General features: G+C 44.1%; 1 protein-coding gene across 2 annotated transcripts in view; it reads right to left on the bottom strand.

The window, feature by feature from the left end:
* The window catches only part of SMAD9 (SMAD family member 9), a 38,196-nt gene extending 19,446 nt beyond the window's left edge, over positions 1-18,750 (bottom strand). For both annotated transcript variants that reach the window (XM_058829470.1, XM_058829471.1), the window contains exons 1-2: positions 18,626-18,750; positions 2,943-3,569 (exon numbers count right to left, since the gene is read on the bottom strand). In XM_058829470.1, coding sequence (XP_058685453.1) covers positions 2,943-3,354 — 412 coding nt within the window. In that variant the 5' untranslated portion in view covers positions 3,355-3,569; positions 18,626-18,750. The remainder of the gene's footprint in view (positions 1-2,942; positions 3,570-18,625) is intronic.
* Positions 18,751-27,775: the final 9,025 nt, after the last annotated feature.

Genomic DNA, 27,775 nt, shown 5'->3' with positions numbered 1-27,775 from the left:
ATGACTTCATATAAAAACAATAGGGTATGTGTTTAGGCAGCTTCTGTGAGCAACAAACCAGATTTCTGAGAAGCTCTTTGAAGGCAACAATGAAGGGTGAAGCAGAGCATAACCAATATACCTACCTCCTTCAGATTAGGTAGCCTAAATCCTCTCTCCAGTGGGATGTTGCACACATAGAGGAAATACTTTCTGCTTTTTTTCTAAGTGGCACCTGCTATTCAGCAGACCTGCGAAGAAATCTGCCAGGAATACCCGTAGCAGCAATAAAAGCCATGTGTAATCTGTGCAGTATCAGTAGCAGAGCCTAAAATGGGACTGGGAAGCCTGCGGACGCTGCAGAGGTAATGAAATCCCCGAATCTCTGACCAGATTTCAAAGTTGTACTCTAGTAACAGAGGTCTAGGAATTTGCAAGGCTGTCAAAAAAAAGGGTGAGGCCCTTCCATCTTTGACACAAGTCATTCATTCTGGATTAAAGTTAATGGATCTGGTCATAGAGCGGTTGACTAGGCAAGAAAGACTGCAGTGATAGAAAATGATCCCCGAAAGGATGGCCATTTGTATGAAAATGATACTGGTATGTGGATAATAAAAAAATACAGTGTTGTCTTATTCAATGGGTGGATTCTCTAGCTCGAGAAGATGAGACTCAGAGAATCTCATATAAGCCTAAGATCACCAACAGCCAAGATGCAGATTTCCTGCTGTTAAAAGAGGACTGTTGTTTTAAAAAACCAGCACCTAAATCAACCACTCCCAGCCTTTTCTGTGGTGATCTCACTGCTACCACTTTCTCATGAAGCTGATTTGTTCTCTTGCCGTGCCAACACCTCCTTGCAGCACTGCCTTCTAACTGGGGCTGCACTGCACCACTTGCAGAGGTGCAAGTTCTCTTTCCTGCTGCTGCCCCAGAACACCTGAGTGGGTTGTACTCTTTGTGATACTGTACAAATATATATCTGTGAGCTTCAGCCTCTGAGTTGTCCCTGTAAGCAGAATTGTAGGGGTGAATACAACAGCCTGAGAACAATTCCTGGGTCCTGTGGAGAAGTGGCACAGCACAGCTTGTATCCTCACAGCTGCACTCACTTTCACCTCCAAAACAAGGTGGCCAAGTTCGAAGTGCCCAAACTCCCTCCTGTGGGCTAACCCCTGCACTGAGAGCTGCTAGTCCACACGAGTCCACATGGGTCAAAGCTGTTCCTGGGATCATGTTACCAATTCAGCAGTACCCAGACCTGCACCTTGTCCCCTTCTACTTTACTAGCAGAGATACTGCCAGTCTGCTGCACAGACAAACAATAGAGACATGTTCACAGCTGAAAGCTTCTGAGTTTCAGGATCAGAACAACAAGCTTTGGCAGCCATTTAGCAGCTGCTGGACTATTCCATTAGCAGTGTTTGATAGCTGGCACTGAACAGATGAGAAATCCAGTGTTGAAATCAGCACCGTTCAGTGCTGTCAGCTACTGCACTGAGGAGACTCCATTAACTGCACTGAAGTTACACCAGAAGAAATGAGAAGACACTAAGGACTGCAGTCTGCAAATAAAGAAGTGCAATAAACAAAAAATGGGATATTTTATGAGCATCTGTTCTTAAATTATTGAAGAGTTTACTTTAGCAGGGCGTGAGATCAGCTCTTTTCACTGAAAACTGTTGACAACAAGCACCACTCAGTGTAGCTGTAAACCAGAAAAGTTTTGACAGTGTTTGCAGCAGATCAGATATGACTTCACAGTGACAGCTCTGCTGCACTGGAAGTACTAACAGAAGAGGAAGCAGGCCCTGGTGTTTAACAAATGTTAACAAATGTCTTTCCCTTATTTCATCTGTGTGAAAAGAAACATCCCACAGTTCACTTGTCTGATCCTAATATCACCTCAAAGTAAAGTTCATGCCAGACAAGGAGCAATTTCAGAATAAAAAGTATACACTTACCAACTGTATCCATTAGTAAATTAAATTTTGGTGATTTTTGGCAGCAAGGGAGAGCTAGGTTAGACATTAGAAATAATTTTGAACTGTAAGGATAGCAAAGCAATAGATTCACTTGCCTGGGGAGGTTGTAGAGCCTTTATCACATGGGATTTTTAGAGCTCATTAGGAAAAGATTTGTCAGGAATGTACCTGGTAATTTGGTTTCATCTGGGAGTCTGGGCAGAGGAAAACAGGATGACTGCTCAAGACCTTTGCCAGCCCTGCTTTCCAAGATACCTACAGAAGTCAACACTGAACACTACAATTTTTTAACAGCTCTTTTACTGACATAAAGCCCAATTAAATGACCTTTCAGTGAGGTCGTAAGTTTTTGTGCAGTCCAAAGAGGATTATCAGTGGAAAACTCCAAAATTTTATGGGAACCTGTTGGATTTATGTCACATAAACTCTCCATTTATGTAAGTAAATCCCACTTAAGGCAGGCCACCAGGTATTTTAGGAAAAATCAACTGACCTAGTTTTCTATTCACTGCAAAATAAGCCATCTTACCACATGCAACTCTTATCTTTAAAGAGGGAGCTAGTGTTTCCTGAGGGTTAGAGTCAACTGCTGGTTTTCAATGAGACATAAATATCACCACGGTGGTGAGGCCAGGCTGGTGCCCAGACTTCATGCAAATGACCATCCGTTCAGACAGGGAGGATTCAGCACCCAGGTCCGTGGAGAAGAAGCTGCTTTCAGCACCTTGGACAAGATCCGGGTGCCCTCAGGGGCCCGATGGGCTGCAGACCCCAACGGGAGAGGGGCTCCTTACACCCTCCCCAGTCCTGGCTGCCAGAGCTGTGATTGCACCAGGCAGGGTAAGACCCAAGATCCTTCCATCAGATGCAGCCTGCCTTTTCACATTTCAGAGCACAGCTGTAGGATGCACCAAGACTAAACCTGCTGGAGCAAGAGCTAACACAGAGCTGCGAATCATTTGCAGATGACATAATTACCTGGGGTTTCCACCCGCCGGTAATGGTAGGGGTTGATGCACACTTCTTTCTGTTTCGAGCCAAAAGGGAACTCACAACATTCCAGTGGTTTCAGCTCATGGTGAGACTGTAAATCAGGCCAGCGCCACACTCTGCAATATATGACGTGGGGAAGCCCCTTGCGGTGAGACACCTGCAGCCGCCCGTCCAAGGAACGTGGGATCGTGACGCATTTGCTGGGCTGACCCGGGCAGCTCAGAGCCCTCTCCAGTTCTTCCATGGCTCCTTTTTTCTTCTTTAACTTCTTCACCAAGGAATCAACAGCTTTTTCTGCCCACTTTTCTTCTTCATCTCCTTGTTTCCAGCCCAGCAGCCTTTTCACTGCGGGGCTGGTGAAGGAGAACAAGGAACTGATAGGGGTGCTGGAGTGCATAAGAAGCAGAGATTACGCACGAGTGCCAACAGAAGCACAAACTGCTCTCCTGCCTTGCAAGGCCTGCACAGAGTTTCCACAGTATTGTGATGGACACCTCCTTCAAGGACAGGTTCTTTCACACGTACGTTTTTGTAGTCTTAGGTACTGGTTACAAGTAGCCCAACAGGGTGGGTCTCAGAACTTTCCAAACATCAAGAAACTGCTGATGAAGCCTGGAACAGCAACACAATACATGGTTAGGCTTCACACACTATTTCCATTGTTCCTTCAATAAAATATTTTGAAAGAGAAATTACTCAAAATGTGTAGTTAATTTTCAGCGGTTTTCTGTTTGGTTTTTGATGTTTATTTTGGGCCCAAGCCTCTCCTCCCTGCTATCCACCCCACTCATTTTAGAATTGGACCACGGAAATTGTTAACTATCCAGTCACTTCAACTTGTGTTTAGAGTTTAATGCACCAGACAAATGGTTGCAGGACTAAGATTATTTTTAGTACAAAAGAAAATTTACCCTCTTTTTTATATGCTGGTAGCTGTAGGTTCAGTTCAATCATCTTCTATGAAAAAAAATCTCTAATATCAAATTTTATGGAAGCAATGAGTAGAATACTGTTGTGACTTCAACTCCCTCTCTGCCACTCCAATCTCACTGTACTGTCAAGAGTCATGAAATATTAACTGCAAAACTAATTTAAACTACTCCTACATTTAATTTAAGATTTTTGAAAGATTTACTAGTATTCTCTAAACTTATTTATATTTTCTTCCATGGAAGAGAAAAAGTTTTCATGCCTACACAGTCTGTTTCTCTCTGTTCAACAATTCACAGCTTTCTGGATCCAAATCACAGACTTTTGGACACAGTTTGTGCTGCATGGATCTTGAGTTATTTTTGCTAGGAGTTGCTACATCTGACAAAGTCCAACAGAAAGAGTTTAGTTCTTGAGGGCTTTGCCTTTTTTTTTTTTTCTTCATATAGCTGGAGCCACTCTAATTTTAGCTGAAAATTACATATTTCCACTGACTGGAACTCTGAGGAAAAATGTCCTTGTACGTCAAGCTATTTACTGCTTTAAATATATTTCATGGACCCCCTGTGCACAGCAAGTCCAAAGGTCTGAACTACACAGAGGGCACTTAAAGCAGGAGATGGGGGCAGCTTCCAAATGGATGCTTCTAGAAAAGCAGCTCCATGACTGTCCAATTCCACCCTTGTGGACCTTTTGGCCCCCACCAATAAAGGCCTGCTCACAGTTCTCAGCACTACTTAGACACAGCCACTGGGGAGACAAATGTTGCCCAGCACAGGGAGTGGCAGAGCTTCACAAACCATATTTGTGTGCAATTTCCTTAAATGTACAGATCTTGTAAGAGTTCAAAGGGCATCTGGGGATGTCATGTGCAGGCACAGGTACAGCACAGTCAGACAGGAGGCCAGTCCCAAAGACTGGTTCAGTGGCATACTCAGATACCCTTGGCGCCACGCAGCTCTGGAGCACGCTGCAGTGTGAGCACACATGGCCCAGGGCAGCACAGCCTCTTGGACAGGCTGTGATGTTTACTGAGGACCAAGGGCTGCCTAGAGCTGTTTTTCTCCCAGCTCTTCTGTTTTGTTCTCATGCCCATCCCTATGCCCCACTGCATTACCCTTTGAAATACCCTGAGAAATGCAGATACATGGAAGCATAAGAAGTTTTTCTCTTCCTCCTCAACAGCAGAATTGGTGGGGGAAGGGGCTCAAAGTTCCAAAGCCTTCCACTGCACTAGGAGGATGGAAGCACTTTGCCCCACAGAGGAGAAATCATGAAAGCAACTCTGGCAGCAGCAGCTACTCTTCCCCAAGACTTTCATATGCCAAGCACCATGAAAATATGCACAGAGGAACCGGAAGGCAGAACAGGCACACCTTGCTTCAGGCACCCACCAGAGCACTGAGCTCTGGTTTATGCAATTCCTACATTATCAATCCATGTGTGTCCATTTGTCCTTGACTGTCAAGAGAGAAACCTGGCAGAAACCCCCTCGCTTGTGCCATTCATCAGTCAAAGATTGATTCCAGGGAACTGTGGAAACCTGTCCTACCATATGAAAAGAAACTTCAGATTCCAGATTTTTTTCTCTGACCTGGAGTATGCAACTGGATTGTTACTAATGCCTCTAGACAAAACCAAAGTCTACTCCAAACCCTTAGAGGGAACATGTGAGAATGAAGTAAAATCAGTGTGATTTATCACAGGGAAAAAAGCCCTCAATCTGTTTGTAAAACAAAATGTGGATAAAATTTAGTCAGGCAGGCTCCAGCCCATGCAGGAGCAGGCTCAGCCTAAAGAGCCCGGTACCAGCCCTGTTGGAGTCTGAAATACAGACTGTGTGCCCTTGTTTTTAATGTTTAGTTCTGAGATCCAAGAAAACACTGAATTTCATATAATATGAAATTCATGAGCATGTTTTCATGGTGATACATGAAAACAAATGCTAAAGTTAGATAAGAAAGTGTAGGTGTGTAGATTAGAAAGTTTCTTAAATCACTGGGTGAAAAAGTAGTTTAGAGAACAGGAGACAATATGGAGGATTTAGGGTGTTGTTCCTTGTCCCTTCTTCTTTCTTCTTCATGTTCTTCTCCTAAAGATTTTTGGGTAATAGTTAGTGATTGGATAGAAAATGCCGCAGTGCATCACAGAGGTGATGGGTCATTGGGTCATTAAGAAAAATAATATACGTGTCTATTGTTAATTGGATAAAAATAAGTATAAAGATAAAAGAACTGCGTAGTTCGGAGCCATTTTGTGTATCAGACACGAAGTGTGCCACAAGGCCTTGTTTGTACCATCAGAAGAAAAAAATGTACCAAATTGCAAAGATTAACCTTGTAACCAGCCTAGAGAGACCTGTTAAGTTTTGTAAGGATCCTTCAATAAACACAAGAAACAAGATTCTAACGAGCTCCAGAGTTTACTTCAAATCATAAAGACTGAGATAAGTGGAACTCCCCACAAGGGAGGATCCCAGAAGAATTCAGCCCAGAGAAGGCTGGGAAACTATAGAAAAGCTGTATCTACAGAGAATTCAGCCCAGAGAAGGCTGGGAAACTATAGAAAAGCTGTATCTACAGAGAATTCAGCCCAGAGAAGGCTGGGAGACTAGAGAAAAGTTGTATCCACAGAGAATTGAGCCCAAAGGAGGCAAAGAAAAGAGAGAGAGAGGTAACACAGCCCCATGCAGACATCCTGTGCAGTGGAGGTGTCTGTTCCTCGCTGCCCTGCTGAAAACCTGTGGAGGATCCACCATCACACTGCTGCCATTGCCAGCGGCACCAAACCCCATCCTTACAGGAGAAAACAAAACAATGCTGGGATCACTGTGGATCAACCCTGAAAGCAGTAACAGGAAGCAAGGAAAGCCTGGGATGAAAGCCCACTGGACCAGTAGCAGTGTAGGAGTCTCTGCTCTATGCTGAGAGGGAAAATGGCTCACACTTCTTATCTGAGGGGGGCTCCTGGGCATTGGCATGTGTAAACAACTGCTCCTGATAAGTTAATGCAACATTACAATCATCAGATGTGAAAACATACAAGTTCACATAAAAGTATTGTCCCGAGATTTTCTTTTCCATTTTGACCAAGGTTTTAAATAAACACATTAATCTCGTTCAGTCAAATTAAATAACTCAACAGTGACATCAGTATGAGTCTGAGCACTATTGTTGCTAGTGGGAGAGTTGCCAAGACTATGTGTATAAAAGCAAAAGCCGTGCTTTGCAGACCATGTGATGTAGTCTCAGATAAGTACATTGCACAATTTCCTACCGTGCTCCCCCCAGTTTCTTCTATAATCTTTTTCCCCCAAATTCAACTGACATATAAAATATAAATGGTATTAAATAAACTAAACAGCTTTCAAATAATATTATCAGAACATCCTAGTTTAATGTTATTAAATTACATAATACTGTACACTATTCCCCAGACTAAGCCCCGTGTTGCTACGCTTAGATTCTCCATAGCAAAATAGCGTGGCAGCCGCTCTGCTCCAGGGCTGCAATGACAGAGATGTCAATTCACAATTTAGTTTTAACAGTCTTTCAGGACAGCAGTTAAGCTTAAGCCGTATGCCTTTGGTAACAGGCAACTTGCCTACCCAACTGGAATGTTTCAAACCTACACTAGATGTATTTTCTGCGCTGATGATCCGTTGTTTTTCTTGATGCTCAATGCAGTTTAGAGTGGCAGCAGGGAGGGAAGTGTTACAATTTTGATCCACATTCCCAGCACATGTCCATTATACAATGATGGAAGTTCTGGTCTAGTCAGGTTTATCTCCCTCAGTGACAATATGACGTGCTATCGTGAGGATGAGTCAGGCATCGCTCAAGATACATTCCTAACACAATTTCCTCCTCTGGGACTACAAGGAAGGCTTTGTCTATCTGTCAGCTAAGTGACTAGTCAACACTAAACACGGTCAGTCTTCCGTGCTGAAATCTTAATTCCATCAGCGAGTTTAGCCTAAGATCTGAAGCTTGATTTAGGGAAGAGGTAGAAGAGTTATGGGACATGAGCATGGACTCACCCTTTTGTTTCTGTGGCCTGCAGGAGAAAGTGGGACTGGAAACATGCCAGCCCAGTTCACTGGCTCCATTCTCCCTAAACATAGGGTTGTCTACTATTGTTGTGGCACAACAACGGTGGGAAACATTCCCAGGCACAGGAACTTTACTACCTGTAGCATGTTGTTACCACAGCATCTGGAATGGCTTTGGTCTGTGCCAGCAGGACTCCTGCAAACCACTCTTGTGTGTAGTTCAAGAGTTAGGAGGGAACAGGGGTCACTCCTAATAATAAGTCAGCACAGAGGTTTGGAGGGTGAGACAACCATTGCACAGAAGTAAGCCTTAAGGCCAAGAACAGTACAAGGCATGTTTAATTTATTAGTATAGAAGCAGTTTTTCAGTAGAATTTACTTGGCCACATAAACATGTCCAAATTTTTCACACCTGACCTGCTCATCCTCAAGTCCCTAAATAAGTATTTGAGAAAAATATTTGTGTATATGTCATGGAGCATTCCACCTAAAGGTAAATACCCAGAAAAAAAATAAAATAGTAAAATCAGGCACTGCATACAGCTAATGCTGTGCGAGATGAGGCACCTCAATGACTGACTGAATGACTACAAGGCTTAAAAAGTCAGAAAAATTAACACCAAGTGGAAGGGACTACGATATTTTCTCCTTCTCATACGCCCATTTGTCACCTTCCAGTGTAGAAACAGCCCATAGGTCCTCAGGTCAACAGGAGATATGTGTTGCTCCAAAAGCTCCACTTCTACTGTGGTACTAAAGAGCCTGACACATTGGGAGCAGAGGAAAGACCACCACAATTGTGGGCTTATGATTTCCTAACAGTAGCCAGATCCTGATGAAGTCAGTAAGAGGGATTCGAGAGCCCATGGGAATTAAACATTCCCTCCTCTATGTGTCACGCCAACATTCTGACATCTCTTCTATGGAAAGATTTTGTGAAGTTTAGATTTTACCTAATGTAAAAAAGATCCATTGTGTCAGGGAAGACTCACATCACACCTCAGCAGAATGCCTGTGCAGTCCAACATGCTGATGAAGGTTCCTCTAATTCAGTTGTCAAAGAATCACAGAATCATAGAATATCCTGGGTTGGAAGAGACCCACTAGGGTCATCAAAGCCAATTCTTGGCCCTGCACAGGCCACACCAAGAGTCACACCATGTGCCTCAGAGCGTTGTCCAAACACATCTTGAACTCTTATCATGCTTGGTGCTGTGACCACTTCCCTGGGGAGCCTCTTCCAGTGCCCAGCCACCCCCTGGGTGAAGAAACTTTTCCTAATACCTGACCTAAACCTCCTCTGACACAGCTTCATACCATTCCCTCAGGCTGGGGGAATTTCACTCCCATAGGCACAGCAGGGAAATTGTACCAGTCCTTGTTAAATTTCACTCTAAGCTTTCTGCAGAAGTCAAAAGGAAAACTTCCATGGATGTTAATGAAAACAGACTTAAGACACCACTGTAAAAGCAAAGTGTCCAACCTCCCTCAAAAGCATATCTGTGTATGGGTATGCAAGCACGGATGTGGGCAGATGTGTATGTGCTTCTGGTCTCCGCATAAAGCTTCCAGGTGCTGCCTCCACTCCAGCACTTGCCTGGGCAAACTGCATGGCGAGAGACATGGCTATCTGTCTTGAGAATGCCTGACATCATCAGTCTCGGTGTCACTGCAACAGCTAAGTAAAGCCACAGAGAGAGATTTCTCAGAGGGTCGTCTAGACATAAGCTGTGCAGTTCTTGGAGATGTATGCGGCAGTGAGACAATTATAGCTGGAAGTCTGACACTCTGCAACTAAATCACAACAGAACTGGAAGGGAGAAAGTCATTTCAGTCAATCAGTGTGAGGAGGAATGCAGTGAACATGCTCTTGGTTGGTTATTTTTACCTAGCACTGACTCAGTTACTTCTACCTACTATGCAAGAGAGAAGCATGCGAGTTTTCTTGAATTAACTGATTCTTGGTATGTTTTCAAATGTGCCCAGCTGGCAGCAGCCCACACACACCCAGGGCTGGCAAAGAACCTCCTGAGTCAAATCATCACTGCCACTCGCTATGGGGATCTTCCACGCATCAGCAGGGAAAAGGGTTTTAAAACAAACAAAACCCAACAAAAGTGTGTACAAATATGTGGGTCTCAACGGAGTGGTGAACCTCACCAACCTTGCCTTGGGCCTCATGCACCAACCCTTTTTGGTTTTTTTGCCCACACAACAACTTGGAGCTGGGCAGCAGAGGTTTCACATGTACATTCACTCCAGGAGAGCAGCGTGAAAGCACATGCCTGAGCAGCACAGCTCAGTAATCACTGCTCAGCAACAGTGGCCACATGTTATTTTTGAAGCATGTAAATCACTTGTTCTACTCATGGCACCCTCAACATCTGTTGGGATCCCCCAGGGCTTCTTGTTCTCCTTGGGACCCACCAGACAAGGGTGCTGTTATGAATCTATCTGAAACCAATGTCTTTCACACACACGAGAAAATACAGTGAGTGAATTATTCATTGAAATGTTACCAACTTCTTCCAGAACCACAGAACTGAACACCCTGGGTTTTAATTTAACAGGATGCAAAAAAGGTGTTGTTTGGTTTTTTCTTTATTAAGAAATTAAATTTTTTCCCAGTTTGACCCTGGACTGCTCCAACTAAAAAGAGATGGAATGATAGGAGGTAGAGTGTTTGAGGCTCAGATTTATCTGTGTTTTGCACAGCCCTGGCAACATCTTGTTTATTCCTATAAGCTTAAGTGAATCACGCAAGCTTTTAAAATTCACTTTCTTGAGTCGTTTTCAAGTGTGTTGAGAAAACCCTTTCGCAGTGAACTTTATGTGCAGGCATCAATATCACAAAGCAAATCTCACAGCACCTCATGCTTCTCCAGCCAGTTGTTTACCCTGTGGAGCCTTCACCTGAACTCACTGCCTCCCAAACACAGTAAGAACAAAGTTTTATGCTAGTGACTAAAAATTTGTGACATCCACATAATTTTTCTGAGCTCATAAAACTACTACAAGTATTACTACATCTACTCAGCATCTTTTAGCTTCTCTTGACAGGAATAACACATTCTTAATTGATATTAAAAAGGAAAGATTCAAGTATATAAGCTGCACACCTTGACACAGCTACGTGCACTTCCACAGACCAAACACTTGCAGAAGTGTTTCAGAAGCAGAAATTCTGTTGCAAAAGAAAATTAAGTACCCAGGTCATGTTTGGTATGCCCATGATGCCTGACTAGGAAGGTATGTACCAATTCCTGCTGTGGGACTGCTCTGGATGAGAACATTGGCAGATGCTTCAACAAAGCTTTGTTAGTGTGACGTAAGATGGGGAGAACAGAGGTTCATGGGCATAGTAACAGTACACCTATGTGCAAAGGCTGTTGCAGACAGGATAGGGGCAATCCAGCTCTCATGTAAGTTTCTCATGAAAAATCAGGGAATAGGATAGCTATATGTTGGGATAGTTGCTGCTGGAAGTCTGTGATTGCATTTTACACAGCTTGCTTTAAGAATAACTGTGCTGGACTTGGGGAGGAAGAAGGGACTGAAAATCCCTTGAGATGAGTCTTATGATCCAACATCCCCTACCACAACCAAGCAAAAGGGCCCCTCTCTTCAGGAGCAGCACTGGGCTAGCCTAGCTACACTGGCTCTGACCCCTGGGCTACTTGCATCCAGCTGCTGGGAATGGCAACAAAAACCAGAGAGCTGGATGTTCCCACCAATTCCTGCCTTTGAAAATCTCCCACAATATCTGAAGGCATCCTACAAAATTATCATTACCAAAGTCTGTGTAAAAAAATTAAACTGGACTAATTTATCACTATGATCTCTCCCTGACTGCACTTCCTTCCTTGGTATTAATTTTTAAAGGAAACGAGTGACTGTGATGTTTATAAGGAGTGAACTGCACAGTGTTCCTTGTCTGGGCCACACCGAAGTTTGTAAGTTGCAATCCCACAGGGACACATCCTCTCCTCTGCCTCACACCCTGCTCCCTGCAGGCAGGAAGACCCATTCACCCAGTCCCTGCCTTACCCCTTCCTGAGGCTGCCTTGTTCAGACTCAGACTGGCACCTCCGAGGAAGGGCCCCTCTCTCAGCTGCTTTCCTCCAGCAGAGCTGAAGGCTAAGGAGCATTCAAGCCACAGAGAACCTCTGGGGATGTATCTGTGGGAGGCATTGGGGTGATGAGGAGGTGCATCAACCTGCCCTAGGAAGCCAAAATGTCTTCTCATGGCTCTGGTTATCCCCATTTTATAGCCAGTCAGTCCTGCATTCCTCACATACCCACCATTCCCAGAGAAACTGTAGCAAAGCCCATTGGTGTTTCTAAAAATGGAATGGTTAAAAATACGCAAAAAATAGAATTCCTGCTTTTAAATAAAAGCTAACTTGTCTCTAATACAAAGCATGCAGCCAAGTGCCTCCAGAACAAACACTTCACAAAGGAAGAAGGGGACTTGAAAAGAATTTCAGCTTCAACACTGATCTAAAGTTTATTGCCACACTAATCAGGTTCTGTAATCCTTGTTATCAATCACTGGTATTCTTGGAGTCATTCCCAAATACTTATTTTAGGAAAAGGATTTGCTTAGATTTAGATGTTAAGAATGTTGTGAATAAGGATACATCTAAAGAACAATTACTTCACCAAGGATGTGGCCCTCTAGTGTGATGGGAACCTATTCTGGAAGTTTAGTGTCTTGTTGGAAGAGAATATGCTTTTGAAAACCTGGCTGTGCCTTTACAGTGCACACAGGGACAAAGGATAAAGCAAATGTTCTCCTCATATCATATGGTAGCGCATCCCACCTCAGGGAGGACTGTCAGAAGCATTACTCAATTCTGGTGTTAACACAGCAGACATCTCTTGCAGATGATGTGGCATCTCACAGCTTGGGAAATGAAATACGGATCAATCGATCATATGGATCATAGATGAAATACTCAAAAGGAAGAACTTCCCCTCTGACTGGCAGCAGGACTGGGGAGGAAGCCATAGTGCTACTGGCCACCTCTCCTTCTCTCCAGGTAAAACAGCCTGCATAAGTGGGACAGATTTCACACACAAAATACTTCTGTATACATCACACTATCAGCTGTCCACGGAATTGCACTAGCATTTCATTGTATTCAAACCATATCACATTCAAATCTGTTTTTCCTAAAAGGCTTCCATTGTGCATCACTGTGGGAAATTGCTAATGCAATAAGATTGACATATAGGTTCTCCTGCATCAACATCCACAGCAATCTGTGCTAATTGAGCCCTCAGTGGCTTGTGAAACCCTGAAGAGGGGAGGAAAGGTGGAGCATCCACAGGGCCCACATCTGCAGGAAATAACTGTGTGGAGAAGAGGTAAGCACTAGGATTGGTGTGCTTTATCTATGTAAAGATCTGATTCAGTGTCAGGTCAAGGGACCAGGATATTTTCTAGGAAAAATATCTAGATATTCTTGGACTGTCTGTGGAAGTTATTTCCCAACAACAGGGCTAAGAACAAAAGGAGCAAGAACTTGCCTATCTAGTTCCCTCCTATGGAGGAAAGAAGGAGATAGCTGGCCATTCCCAGTGACTTCAGCTGAAGATGTGGGTGCTCAGATTCTCTGTAAACCAGAACACCTACTTATGAGATTAATCAGGCTTCACATGCCTACATTTGAGCCTGGGAGTAGAAAACGAAGGCTGGATTCTCTTTAGCATGTAAGATGACATGTCATGTTCACTACCAGCTCCAGAAAACACTGAGCAGAACGCACAAATCAGGCCCCGAGCCCTTAAAATAAATATTTCAGTGTTCTTCAAATCCATCCCAGGATTCCAAGGAATACCCCATCTCTTCATGGCTGTTTCTGCCCTTCCTCTCCCCTCCTCTAACACTCAGCTCTGGCCCATGCAGCTCCTACAGCCCAAGGCTTCCAAGGAGGCCACCACAAAGAAGCTTGAGGTGGTCCTGCAGGGCCACGCCGCAGGACAGGCATGGGAGCCACAGGCTGCAGCCTTCCATGGGAATGGATCCTACTTTCTCTACTCTAGATGTCTCTGTGAAGGCCTCATGCCCTGTGTGAAGTAATTCAGGATCCGCTGATGAAAGAGAGATAAATCAGCTACCTCATACACGCTGCAGGGTGAGAAACTGCACGTTGGCAGCTGGGCCAGAGTAATTTGACAGAGACAAGTAGGTTTGGATAGGCAAGACCAGCAAGCAACCATAAGAGAGTTTTGAAAAGCCACATGAACTGCTTGCGCCTCAGGTCAGTTTTGTGCCTATTGGGCAGCGTGTGGGATTGTTTCCTGCCACAGCCTGGGGGTAAACAGCTTTACCTCAGGTGCCTCTATTTCTGCATCTGTGCCACAGGTACCCTGACAGGGATGGCTTTGTAAAGCATGATCAGCTCTTCTGATGAGGAATGCCACAATGAAATGCTTAAAAGAAAAAAAAAAAAAGAAGTTTGGGTGGTTTTTTTTCTGTTGTTGGGGTTTTTTTTCTCTGTTTGTTTGTGGGGGTTTATTGTTTTGGGTTTTTTTGTTAAGGGAAGGCACAGCAAGAAAACACACATAAAGAAAGATTAAGTATTGTTGAAATGTATTGACCTCAGCTGCAGGGTTATTCACATTATAAAGGATTCTTCATTAGGTGGAGCTTTGCTGCTTGCAGACACGGCTTTCTGGCACGGGCACCTCCATCACCAGCTTTTGCCTGCTGTTCTGCACAGCACGGCTGCGTGACCCAGCACACCACCAGGCCGAGCAAACACAGAACCACCGTTATCAAGAAGTGGCCAATCTGGCTCCCATTGTAGCCAGGTAATGAGGGTGAAAGGAAGCCTGAAGCAGAACAAACTCTAATGACCCATGGGTCTGTTAATTTTCTTTCCTCCTCATTTCTCTCTTTTAATGGACAGCGAGTTTGAGGCCAACAGCTGTGGGGAACTCGGGATGTGGGGAATATTTTCAAAACCTATACAAAGGCCAGGCATATAGAGAGACTCCAGGATGAGAGACGTTTCAGCAAGAAAAGCAAAAGATGCAGGATTTTGGCAGGGGTGATGGTGACTGGGAGCAGAATGTAGGTGGGAGAAGAAAGCTTGTTGGGAAATGGGAGGTTGCAGTATCAAGCTGGAAGGTTGCCACAATGTGGACTAATGCTTTGGCAGCTGCAAACAAAAGGAAGGAGGAATGTAAGAGGTAACACAAAGAAAAACTGTCAAGAGATATCTGGAACTATCAGGACCTGTGAGGAAACAGAAGAGGCAAAGATGATGCTAAGTTTGGCAGAGGGAGGATGGTGATACTACTGACAGGGAGAAAAGAGTGGGAAGGAAACAAGTTCTGGATAGAAAGATGCGGGAAAGATAAGGCTTTGCTTCTCCCAATCTGAAGCATACCTCGATCTTAATGCTGTTTCAGAAAGACAGAGATCAATTATCAGATTTTCTTCTTCTGTTTTTTCTTGTTTTTTTTTTTTTTTTTAAGTTAGGGTAGCTGCATAAATTGGGAAGTCTCCTTCACTCCATGTCCACCTCCACCATGTCCTTGCTCTGCCCTTGTCCAGAGGAACTGAACCTCAGAGAGAACTGCTCAAACTTACATCTGTCTAAGGTGCAGAAACCTACACATGGGCCCATAGAACAATCTGCCTGATGTTTCACCTGCTTTAATTAAAATGCAAACATGTATTAGTCAGGATCTCTGTCTGGGCTCTGATCCTGCAGTCTATTAAATCCACTCATCTTCAAAAGCACAGCCAGATTTTTAGCTGCTATAATAAATAATACACAGGGCCCAGATCTCTTTAAGTCACCCTACCACCCGTAAATTCCAACAGTATTAACCATTCAAACAGAATTGGAGACAAAATATAAGATGGGAAATAATTTTGCATATTTTTGAAAAAATAATTTTGTTGCACTGCATTCAAAGTCTAGTGCTTCCTTACTACTGTTCTCAAAGACAGTAATAGTACCACAATGATTATCTCAAATCGTTTTGTTATTAATACCCCTTACTGTTCACATGCAGTAACACTAATAATTCTTTATACCTGCCTGTATCAGGAAACCAGGCAGTTTCAGAACAGAGCAACCTTTACTACATATATTTTTGCCGTGTTGTTTTCAGTTAAAATATTTATGATGCATTGTTTGTGGGGTTTTTTTCCTTCCCCAACCCTGTAATTATTATTTGTAAAGGGTATATATTGCAGAGAAAATGGAATCTCTCTATGCAATCGCTGTATTTTTTGCAGCAAATTATAGAGCATATATATATATATATATATATATATATAAATATATATATTTCTGTCTCCTCTTATTCTTTTAAGTTTCTTTGAAACAGGGTGCCTAGTACTGCTGATGCTGGAATTACTCTTAGTATCAGCACGGGTGATAAACTCTAGCTAGTGTTTTGGTTAGAGGTCACTTGTAATTAGTAGTCATTGTCCTTTGAATTTAACAATGGAAAAATAAAACTTTATAGCGATAGATTAGCCTGGCCATCAAAATTACAGCACTTTAGCACTCAGGAGAGAGGACTGCATGATACACTATCTCTCTGTCTGATAACAGCAGATAGCTAAGAATTCAAATGCGAGATGCAGAAAGCCTGTAAAAGAATAAAAGGAGAGAAAGGGTGATTAACTGCTCAGATGTTATGTGATACATTATATTGACACTTCTACACTCCTCTTTTAGTGTGCTGGGCTTCATCTTGTACCCACTGAAGCAAAAATGGGGCACTACTGCCGGTTTCCGTGAGAGTAGCTTTCAAACCTGAGATGCTACCGAGTTCTTCCACACCACATCCCCACCTTCTGCAGATACTTGGCACGTGTGTGCATGACTCTCAGTGAAATACTAATTCTCAACTTCTTCACAAAGTTATGTAGTTGACAGCTTTGTGCATATTCATTTCAGTTGCTGCAGGTAAATAAAAGCTATCTCCACCTCGTATCAGTTTACAAATACTGACACGGATTCTACGCATCCATCGGGAAATCTCCCAGTTTGCATGCATCCTAAGGATATGATAAGGATTTTTCAGAGAACACCTTGACCCTTATTCCAGGCATCTTTGCAGAATTACTGTTTATCAGCTTATGTGCGAGTTAATAAAGTGAAGAAGAAAATGCTTCTAATTCCATCACAAAGGACAGACGGGAATGGGAACTACTGCCAAACCCAGTAAATACAAGATATCCTTCTTGATACAACTGACTTTAAAGGTATTTTTGGGCATGTTTATTTTAGCTACTAACTCAAATTAACTCAATATTTAAAAAACCAAGAAACAAACCACAAATATCCCCAGCCTCTGCTTTACAATCTAACAGGAAGCGAAGATGAACCAGCCAGACACTGGTACTCATCAAATCTGAAAGAAGGGAGTTGTCTGGCTGGATTAAAACGGATGAGGTTTGTTTGAGTGATGACATTTGTCCTACCGTTGCTGAGGAGAAGAATTTTCCAGCACTTTCTTCATCTTATGCTCCTGAAGATGGGAAGATTAGTCCTACCACACAAACACTTGCACATATATAGAGAGGCACATTTCCACGCATCAGAGATGCTGAAGAGTACTGAAACATGCATTATCTGCAGTGTCCTTCCCAAACCACTGCAAACTTGAATACATTCCCAAGCCGTGCACATCATTTCCCACTTCTGCCAAGGGAGAGCTCCTTCACTAAAGACTTGACCATTCTGGGCTGAAATATTTCTTTCATTAATTTATAAGATGCAAGTAATTAACAGCGGGCGTGCACGTCTGTGCGTGCGCACGCGTCCATGCGCGTGTCAATTATTTTTATCCCCACTAATGCCTCTTTTAAAGCAGACCTGGCTAGCATCAAGTAAATTTAGCCATAAAATCAAAGCAGGAAAACACAGAGTTACCAAACACTATCCGAATTGTTACCAATGAGCCGAACTCCGAATTCCCCCCTCTTACGAGCTGCCTGGGCTCGGAGATAAAATTACAGTGATTTATAATTTGCCATATCGAGGGCTATTGTTTTTGGAAATGTTGGTTACTCGCTAACATGTAACGTTCTAACTTCGGAGCCAAATGACAAGAAGCCAATCAGAGTCACCGTTTGTAGCTGGAATAAAAACCTCGAATCCCAGCAATTCTGCTCCTGTTTGCCCGGAGCGTATCCAGAAGCGGGATTTCTTGAACAGAAAATAACCTCTGAAAGGAAAAGTATTTCCAAACGTGTCATGTGTGCCGCTGTTGTTTCTCTTTTTTTTTTTTTTCCCTCCCCTCTCCTACTTAAACGAGAAAGAAAGAAATCCTGACAGCGGGAAGACTTGTCAGCGTTTAGCCATGCATAAAAATGTTTTTCCCCGCGCTCCTCCTTTCGCTCGCCGTCCTGGCGTCGGTCTGTCTCATCTCTCTGCTCTGCGGCCCCAGCCCCCGCCCGCACACCGCCCCAGCACAGCAGCGGGGCCGGGGCCGCCAGCCGGGGGGACACCGGCCCGGGGCGCCGCCGGGGCTGCCCCGCCGGGCGCACGGGGGGATGCCGCTCCCGCCGCCGCCCCGGCACCCGCCACCGCTCGGGGGAGGATGCGGGACAGCCCCGGCGCGAAGTTTGGGCGCCGACAGCGGCGGCACCGTCCCCTCCGCTTCCCCCTTCCGCCCTTCCCGGGACGCTGCCGGGAGCCCCGGCTCTTACCTGCCGCGGGCGCGGGCTGGGGTCTCGGCGCGCCGCGGGCGGGAGCGGGGCTGCAGCTGTGCGGCGGCGGCGGGGCCAGGGCGCAGCGGCAGCAGCAGCAGCCCCGGCCGGCGTCAGTCAGGCGGGAGCCGCCAGGCTGTATTAGTGCGCCGGGCTGGAGCGCGGCCAGCAGCGCCGCGGCCGCTGGCCCGCCCCTCGCCCCCCCGCCCCCGGCCGCGCCGCCCCCGCCGCGCTCACACACACACACACACACACACGCACACAGACACACCATCGTACCATCGCCTGTCCGCACACTCGCACCGCTCACACGCACGCACATCCACGCCGATACAGATACACACACACGCTCAAGCACACTCGGACACTGTCGCGCTCACGAACACGCGCCCACGGCGAGTTACACACACTCACACTCACACACGCTCACACACACAGAGTCACGCTCATACACCGTGCGCCTCCCGCACCCGCAGCCACCGCACGCCGCCCCTCGCCGGGCTCACCCCTCGCACACGCCGAGTTCTGCCCCTCCGGCACACGGGCTCCCCGTGACAGAGCTCACCCCCGAGCACAGGTTCTGCCCCTCCGGCACACGGGCTCCCCGTGACAGAGCTCACCCCCGAGCACAGGTTCTGCCCCTCCGGCACACGGGCTCCCCGTGAGAGAGCTCACCCCCGAGCACAGGTTCTGCCCCTCCGGCACACGGGCTCCCCGTGAGAGAGCTCACCCCCGAGCACACGTTCTGCCCCTCCGGCACACGGGCTCCCCGTGAGAGAGCTCACCCCCGAGCACAGACACACACCACCCACCCCCGCGGAACCCGCCCTTCACGCCCCCCGCCGCCGCTCGCCCCCAGCCCCGCGCCCCGCGGGAGCGCAGCCGCCTCGGGCGCCGCCGTTCCGTCGGCCCTGGATGCCCGCCGGGGATGTGCCCCGATCCCTGCCCTGCCCGGGGCCGGCCAGGCTTTTGTGTGTGACCGCCGGGCCGTCGCGGGACAGGTCCTTCGCCCAGTGCCCCCGCAGCCGGCCCTTCCCCCGGGTCCTTCTCGCCAGCCTCCGAGCCCCCGAGGATGGACACAGTTGCCAAGCGGGGTGTGGGCCAACTTCAACCCCGTCCTGCGCTGCTGCGAGTGCTGCTGAGCCCGGTTTTGGGCACAGGGACAAACGCCGTCTGCGGGCAAAGGCTTGGAATCGAAGTCGTCCCTCTGGGACGGCTGGACAGTACAGCTGCAAGGGGTTTGGGGATCAGACTGCGCCTTCCGACGCCGGGCTGTGCGGGGATCCCATCATTTCTCGGTCTGGTCAGAGGACGACAGCAAACTGCAGCTGGCACTGATGAGCAGATGCATTTCCTGCTCCTGAGATTACCTATTAAACCCTCGTATTCCCTAGAAGTAAGCGTCCCCTAGCTATGTAGCGTATTGCATTAGCTGTAATAAGGAAGGGCTGAAAGAAGGGAAGTCAAGTGGCTTCAAGGACACGAGACATAAAAGCTACTCATGAAATTGGGGCTCCAGGCAGTGCTAGGAGCAGGCACTTGCCTGAACCTGACCCTGGCTGCATTGAGGGGCTCCAGTTAAATTGCACTGTGCCTCTTGAGGTCAATCAATAAATATGATTAAAGATACCATCCTGCTGACATTTTCACCAAAATTTTTTACATTGTAAAACATGACAGCAAAGCTAATGTTGTTTGAGTAGACATCAAAAAGCCACAATGCAATTACAGCTCCGCAGCTCAGTTTTATCGAAGCATGCGTGCGTGAGGGCTGTGGTGCAATAAGGAGATACAATGTAATGCCCCAAAATATCTCTGTTTCCTGCTTTGGACTAAAACGTCCTCAACTACGGGTGACTTCCCCACTGCTTGTTGGGCTTCTCCTACAGGAGACTTCCCAATGAAGTGGCAGAAGAGACGCTGTTAATTAAAAATCACTGTACATATTAATAAATTACCAGTCACACTTTCTAACTCGGCGTGCTTTCAGATTTTATGTCTGCGATGCTGTTTATTTTTATCTGGAGACACCACACAGCAAATGTATACGCGGACAGTTGTGGGGGGCAGGGGGCACGGGTCGGCAGAGGTGTGGTGTGCTGCTTACTGAGGCACAAGCAAATTCCGATGTGTCTCACAGCATCTCTTTCAGGTGTTGAAACCTCTGGTTTCTCATGCCCCTGCTCACAGTTTCTGCTACCAAAAAAGGGGTGGCAGGACAAGGTGAGTCTTTACTCCTGCCACTCTGGTAGCCTGCTGTGCTATCTCCAGTCAGTCTTCCTTGGTGGGGTACATTAAAATAGCAGTACTGCTACTGGAGCGATCCCAACCAGCAGGGTGGGGGGGGATAGTAGCAGAGCTGCTGCCTACACTGAGCAATCACTTCCTAAAACTTTGCTTTGATTGAAGCTTCCAGTTAAATAGGCATAAATTGTTTGTGAAATGACTTAATTGCATTCCTGTTTGTGTGGTGGTGGTTTTAACTGTGACATATTGAAAAAAGGTATAGCTAACAGAAGTCACATGGGTATGTATATATACACATTACTAGAGTTTGATACATTATAGATTATATAACAGGCAACAATTTTTTTTTACACCCAGTTGCATTTCAGATCACGTGGCATGCAAACATGCAAACACATACATGTTTTTTTACAAGAGCTGAATATATGCTGGTGTTGCCTGTGATCTGTTAAACCTTTGGAACAATGGATCTCCTCAGGTGCAGTGCTCATATAGCCTGCCTGTCCTTTCCACTCTCTCCACACACACTATCAGAGCCCAGATCCATGAGCCCAAATTTTCTTCTGCATGGCTTTCAAAGCCATAAGGCTTTGCTTCTCCTGCCAGGGCGACTCACCACTTGTCACTCCTCTGCACTGCCTGGGCTCTGCTAATTCCATTTCCCATTTGCCATTATCTCTCTCTCAGTGCCTCATTTCCCATCCTGCCCTTTGAAAAAGCCCTCCCTTAGCCTGCACACGATGTAACTTTCCTTCTCAAATCCCCTCCTGTAAAACCAACCTTCTTTACTCATAATGCAAAACCTCATTGGAGTATTCTTATTTTGGTCTGTATTTTGTCTTTTTGTACCAGCTAACTTTGTAAAGAAAGTCATCAGTATAAGATTATTTAGAAAATAGTAAAGACTGGATGTTGCTGTAAAAGGGATGGAAGGGTTCTAATGTCTTTTAGCGCTGATACTGTGTAAAACATAGAATAACATGAATTTTCCACTTGGAGAGAGCTGCAGGTTCCTGAGAACTGTAAATATACTGACTCTGTATGTAGTGCTCCAGGGCTCCAGTGAAGTACTGGCACTGTCCACCACCGAACAAGGAGCAGCTGTTACAACAGCACTGTCGTGTGCCGTGTGATGGAGATCCCTCAAACAGCTCCAAGTGTGCTGCTGCGGGCACTAGAAGACTCCTAGCCACAGTGTCTTGGATTTACTGCGAGTTACATTTTCCTCAAGGGCTTTCTCCAGGCAAAGACACAGAGGCACTTGCCTCTGGCAGCAGATTTTTGGGAACAGCAGCATAGTTGTGGTTCTGTTGCCCGCTTTGCCTGTGCCAGAGCCTTGGAAAGTGAGAGCTGTTCCTGTATTGCAGGGTGGAGTCAGACATGCAGGGCAGCATTGCCAAGAAGAAGCTGACTATTCAAGCAGCAGCAGTCCCATCTCATTCTCTCCTTGGGTACCCAAACTCCAAGCCCAAACCCTGCCAGTCAGCCTAGCTCCACACGTTTTACTCCGCTTCCCAGGATAGGGCTGGACCAGCCCCAACTCCTTACCCTCGGGTTTGACTGATATTTCTTGTGCTGTCTGGAAGCTTGGAGCTTACCCTGTTTCTTATTCACAGGCGATTTGGATATCTCAGTATCCTAACTAAGGTCCCAACGGTTTGGACACATCTGTATCAGGTTTAAAAATAAACACTTGAACCGTCCGGGAGTCTCTTTCACACATCTTTTCCTGCACAAGCAGGATGAAACATTTGCTTTTACAAACACGTTTTGTGCGACTCACACCAATTTCCTACATGTTCATGGTTTAAGATCCTAATTCTCAGAAGAAAAACAGGTGGAAAAAACAGCTGCAATCTTGTGCAATGTGTTGGTGAACGCAGCATTGCAGAGACTGTGCTGGGCAGATGGCTGGTCTGTTCTGTCACAGAAAAGGCATTACAATTGCTCATCTCATTGCTCTTTGCTTCAGACTCTGCAAGTGAAGCTATAAATCCACAGAGGCAGAAGAAGGAGGTAGGCAAGCGGGTTTGGAGGTGCATGCCTAAAGGGAGAGAAGGAAAAAAGGGAATCAGCAGCAGAGTGGATGGAGTAACAAGGACCACCTGAGAAGATTGAAAAACAATAGCTCAGAGATACTAGGACACACGGAAGGGGAGCAGGCTGAGTGACTTCATGTACTGCCACTAGGATGGGGATTCTGTCCCTTTTGGGTCAGATGACTAGTAAGATCTGAAATTTGTCATGTAGCTTCATGGCATGTTTAATCCAGGGTTGAAAGAGGTGTCAAGAAGTGAATGAGCATACTGTGGTATGGACAAATGGACTTATTCTTGGTACTTTCAAATACCAAATGAAAAAGACTCTGCAAAATATTTGGACTGGCCAGGTTACTATAGTTTTTATAAATGGAAAGGATAATTTCCTATCCAGTACCATAACAAGGCTTTTGTTAGTGTGCGTATGTAAGTACTGCCTAAATTAACTGCACAAGAATGAAATCATATTTGTGATTTAAGATTTTGTGGGCAATTTCTGCTCTGAGCTAAACCTCCATAAATTCTAAGGAATTCCAGGGAAATTTGTCTTCATCTTATTATAACAAAGCTCCACAGGGTCCCTTGATTTTTTTTCCTTTTCTTTGATCCACATACAATGGCTTTAATTCTCCTGAGCTTTGAGTGTACTGAGATCCATCTACCTGTCTTGTTATTTGTGCTGAAGTTGTTCTCTGCTGCAGAGTATAGGACTTGAGATGCTCAGAACAATATGATTGTTGAGATGTCTTCGTATTCCAAGAGATGTGGGTTGACCCCAGACTAGCTGAGATTAGTTGGAAGAACAGGATCTTCCAGTTGACAGTCTTACTTTCTCCTCAAAACTATGAGACCATGAGGAGGAAGAGGACAGAGACAATCTACTTACATTTCTTGCTCCTTTAGCATAGCAACATTGATGAATGTTTGCCTTAGAAGGCAAACTCTGAAAGGATTCTGTTTCCACCCTTTTTAGCCATCACTGTCTGAAACCTGTGATAAATCACCTCCCTGATGTTTGCTTGACCTGGATGAAATATTTATGTGCCTCTGGCTCAGCTGGCATTGATTCAAGAACCGCTGTAATCCCCTGCCTTCACTTCACCTTCTGAACTTCACACCTAATGTTGAGAACAATCAGATGAACTCTCAGCCATTTTATTTAAGTCCATTCTTTATCTTACTAACCTGAGCAGTTTTCTTGTTGCTGAGGACTTGCTTGGATGAAAAGAAAGAGTATGGATGAAAAGAAACAATACGCAAAGATTCACTGGCAGTAAGAACGAACCACTGTCCCTCGACTTCACATATATACAGAGGTCCCAGGACTTCCCTGAACTGTGGCATCAGAGCCAACAGCTATGGTTGAGCTAGAGTAAATCTTCTGGAAAAAGAGATTTTGAAATCATTAGTGATGGAAAATCCGTTACAAGTCTTGCTAAGTTGTTCCATGGTCAGGCTTATCCTTGGCTGTAAAGAAAAATGGCTTTCTCTGCTCTGAATTTTTCTAGCTTCAGCTTCTAGCAGTTTGATCTTGTGTCTTTACACATGGGACTAAAATTATTTCATTATTTCTGCATGTCTGCTCCTTTACAGCCTGTGATTATGCTACCTTTTCCTTTATACACTTGGCAATGGCCCTTAAATATCAGGTGATAAAATAATCTTAAGAGTTGCTGGGCTCCCCTTTGAGTCCTTTCTAAATTTTCAACATTTTTTGAATGGTGGGCATTGAGAACCCAGGCTTCTCCAGCTCTACTAGACATCAGGAGGCATACACAGTTAACCTTCTGCCTCTATTTCAACCTATGGAGATCACACCAGTATTTAGTACTGTTGGCTCTTGCTGAGACAAAGCCCAAGATTAATTTAGGTTCTAGGTGAGACTCCCCATCCTCTCATACCTTGATGTGCAAACATCCTTCAGTCCAGCATGTCACCTTACAGACAGGAACAGTGTGCAGAAATGTGCTGTTTTCTTGAGCCAGGCTTACAAGCAAGTACTGGAATAACTTCCCTGTTGCTGAGGGAGAAACTCTGCCTCTGAAGAACAGATTAGGCAAAAAACTGTCAGAGCAGCTGGTTCTTTCTTGGAAATGGGGAGGGATGGAATGACTTTGAGGTCCTCACCTGCCCCACTGACTGTTTAATTACATATTCTCTTCAATATTTTTTCTTTTCCTTTTTCTACAATGCCATAATTTATGTCATTGGCAAAGTTTTCAGTAACAATTTCATAGATTGTTCTGTGTCATTATTAAAAACATAGTTAAATACTGTTAGGTCAAGAAATTATCTCCTCGAGCCCTCATTAAAAGTCCATCAAGCTGATAAAATTTTCACCATTTATGATGAAATTTTCAGACCTAGGAACTAGTCAGTTTTTAATCAATTTTAAGTAATACAAATTCAATACAGCTTACATTAATTTCCTAATTAAAATGTCAGGTAGCGTGAAGCCAAATATCTCTGAAAAGTCTGTAATATCAAACTCATTTCCTTTACCAGCTAATCTTTTAGTTCAGTTTTAATTTCACCAGATATATTTATTGAGTACATATGTTGTCCTCCTGTTGTCCTCCCTTAATCCTTTAGTGACCATGACCTGTTTTAACTGTTTTATTGTTTTACCTGGAACTGTTTTTAACTTTGAAAGACCGCTAATCACCTCACATATTCCATATATCTCAAAATGCTAACATAATATTAGATGTCTTCTGCTTTAATGTTCCTAAACTTTCAGAATCTGTTGAAGTAGCATGTGTTGGTCATAGAGCTCATTAGTGCTCACATTTAAAATCCTTGAGAAGAAAGTGTTAGATGCTGAAATTTTAAGATCAGGGAATCTAGTAAGCAGAACTTTTCACAAAAAGCTCTTGACTTGATTTCAGAATGTCTTAAGTCAGGCTTTTCTTTTTAACATCCTCTTCAGTTATTGTTAAACTAGAAAATATGTTATTACTTTGCAGTATAAGTAATTTAACTTCTTTTTCTAGATAGTTTTTTTAATCTTTAGTTTATTATCCTAGTTCTATAATTTCTACCTAGTACTGAGCAAACAATCATTTGAATTACTTTAATTTCTGGAATACTTAACTCCTTTCTTACTGTTACTTTTGCTATCCATGGATTTTTCCTCCTCTTTTTTCCCATTATGTGTTTTTTTTTTTGTTTTGTTTTGTTTTTTTTTCCCCTAAAATCTCTATTACTTTTTCGTCCTGTGTGTTTTATAGAACATATTTGCATCATACTCATTCAGGGTCTGTCTGTTCTCTGTTAACTAGAATAGCCTCCGTTCTCAGTTGGATTGTGGTTTTGAAAGCATCTCCTAGAATGTTTTAAGCAGTTACTAATTATTATTCCCTTTCTATTTATTTTCTTTCTTTTCAGCTGATTTAGCTTCAAACTGCTTTCAGCTTTATAAGACTGAATTTCTGTGGTTTGTTGTTTGGATTTTTTTGTTTGTTTTTTTTTTTTTGGTTTTTTTTTGGTTTTTTTTTGTTTTTTTTTGTTTTTGGGGGGTTGATTTTTTTTTTTTTTTAATTTCCAAGAACATGTATAGATGTCTGAACTATCTCCTGATCACACATCACAAATGCAATTAAGTCATGATACATTGCAATTAAGCAATCTCTGTATTTTAGTGAAAGGCTTCTCTACTAGTCAAGACAGTCCAAAACATATTCCTTCCATGTTAGATACTAAATTTTTGAGGTCATGGAACCCATCCTTAGCGAACAGAACTTCTCAGAAGAAACTATTTACTTGACAGAGTATCATAATTCCTGACCCTTTCTGAAAGCAGATTCAAAGTGAGTCTGCAGAGAGATAATTTTTCTTTTGGCCACCTTGTCAGTGAATAAGAGGTATGAAGAAGATTTTGGAACTATTGAGTGGGGTCATCATGATGTGTTAATTTCAGTTCTGATGTGCCTCCTTCTGTTTGAAACTCAGCTTCAACAGTTCCATTGCTCTCTCCAAGCTTTCCCCTCTCTTGGAGGTCTTTTCCAATCTTATTGGAAACTTTGTTTTATCTTAATCTGTCACAGTCCAGCAGTTATCCCTTAATTGCCCTTGTGTGTTCTGTTTACTTAGAAGGTATAGTTGCATTTTCACATGCTTATATGGTTTCTTCTCTTCCCTTCTTGCTCTAGGAAGGGAAAAGAATGGACACAACAACAACAGCCCAGTCATTCCCCCCTCCCCACCCTTTCTTTTTTATGGACTTTAAAGTCATTAACAAATTTCTCAAAATGGAGACTGCAAACATGTGCTTCACTTTTGGAAAAAGCCCATCTTAGAAGGTCATTTGAAAATGTATCACTAAATGGTGTCCTCAGCCTTCCCTTTCCAGATGAAAACAGGTAAAGATGTTAAAAATTAATGTTGATGGCAAAAATCTCCTAAATAATATTTTATTTTATTTTAAAACACTCCCACGGTTTAAAGAAAGTACATGTGCCTGCCACGAGAGGAAAAAAGACATCTTTATAAGCTAGACTATCAAAATATAAAAAGAGAAAAAAATCCTCAGTGATATTTAACAGACAAGAACATTGTACTGATAAACACATCTTATTTGTTCAGTGTTGGCATTAAAGCAGGATGCAGTGAGTAGAAGGGAAAATGACATCTGTATTAGAAAACTCAAAGTATTTTAATTAAAAACTTGATTTATATGGATCAGATTTATCTGCATTTTTATTATCTAGCAGAAGGAAAAAGAACCTCACAAACTTATAGTTATTCAAGCAATAGGGGTTAAGCAGTGCATCATTTTACACTGTGTTTGCTTTAAAACAAGTTGGGTACTGACTGAGTATTTTGCTTAGAAGTCTCAAGAAGGAGACCACTGCACTCCAATCCA

The sequence above is a fragment of the Poecile atricapillus genome, chromosome 1 (genome assembly GCF_030490865.1).
Source record: "Poecile atricapillus isolate bPoeAtr1 chromosome 1, bPoeAtr1.hap1, whole genome shotgun sequence".
NCBI lineage: Eukaryota > Metazoa > Chordata > Aves > Passeriformes > Paridae > Poecile > Poecile atricapillus.
This window is presented reverse-complemented; position numbering and strand designations above follow the sequence as displayed.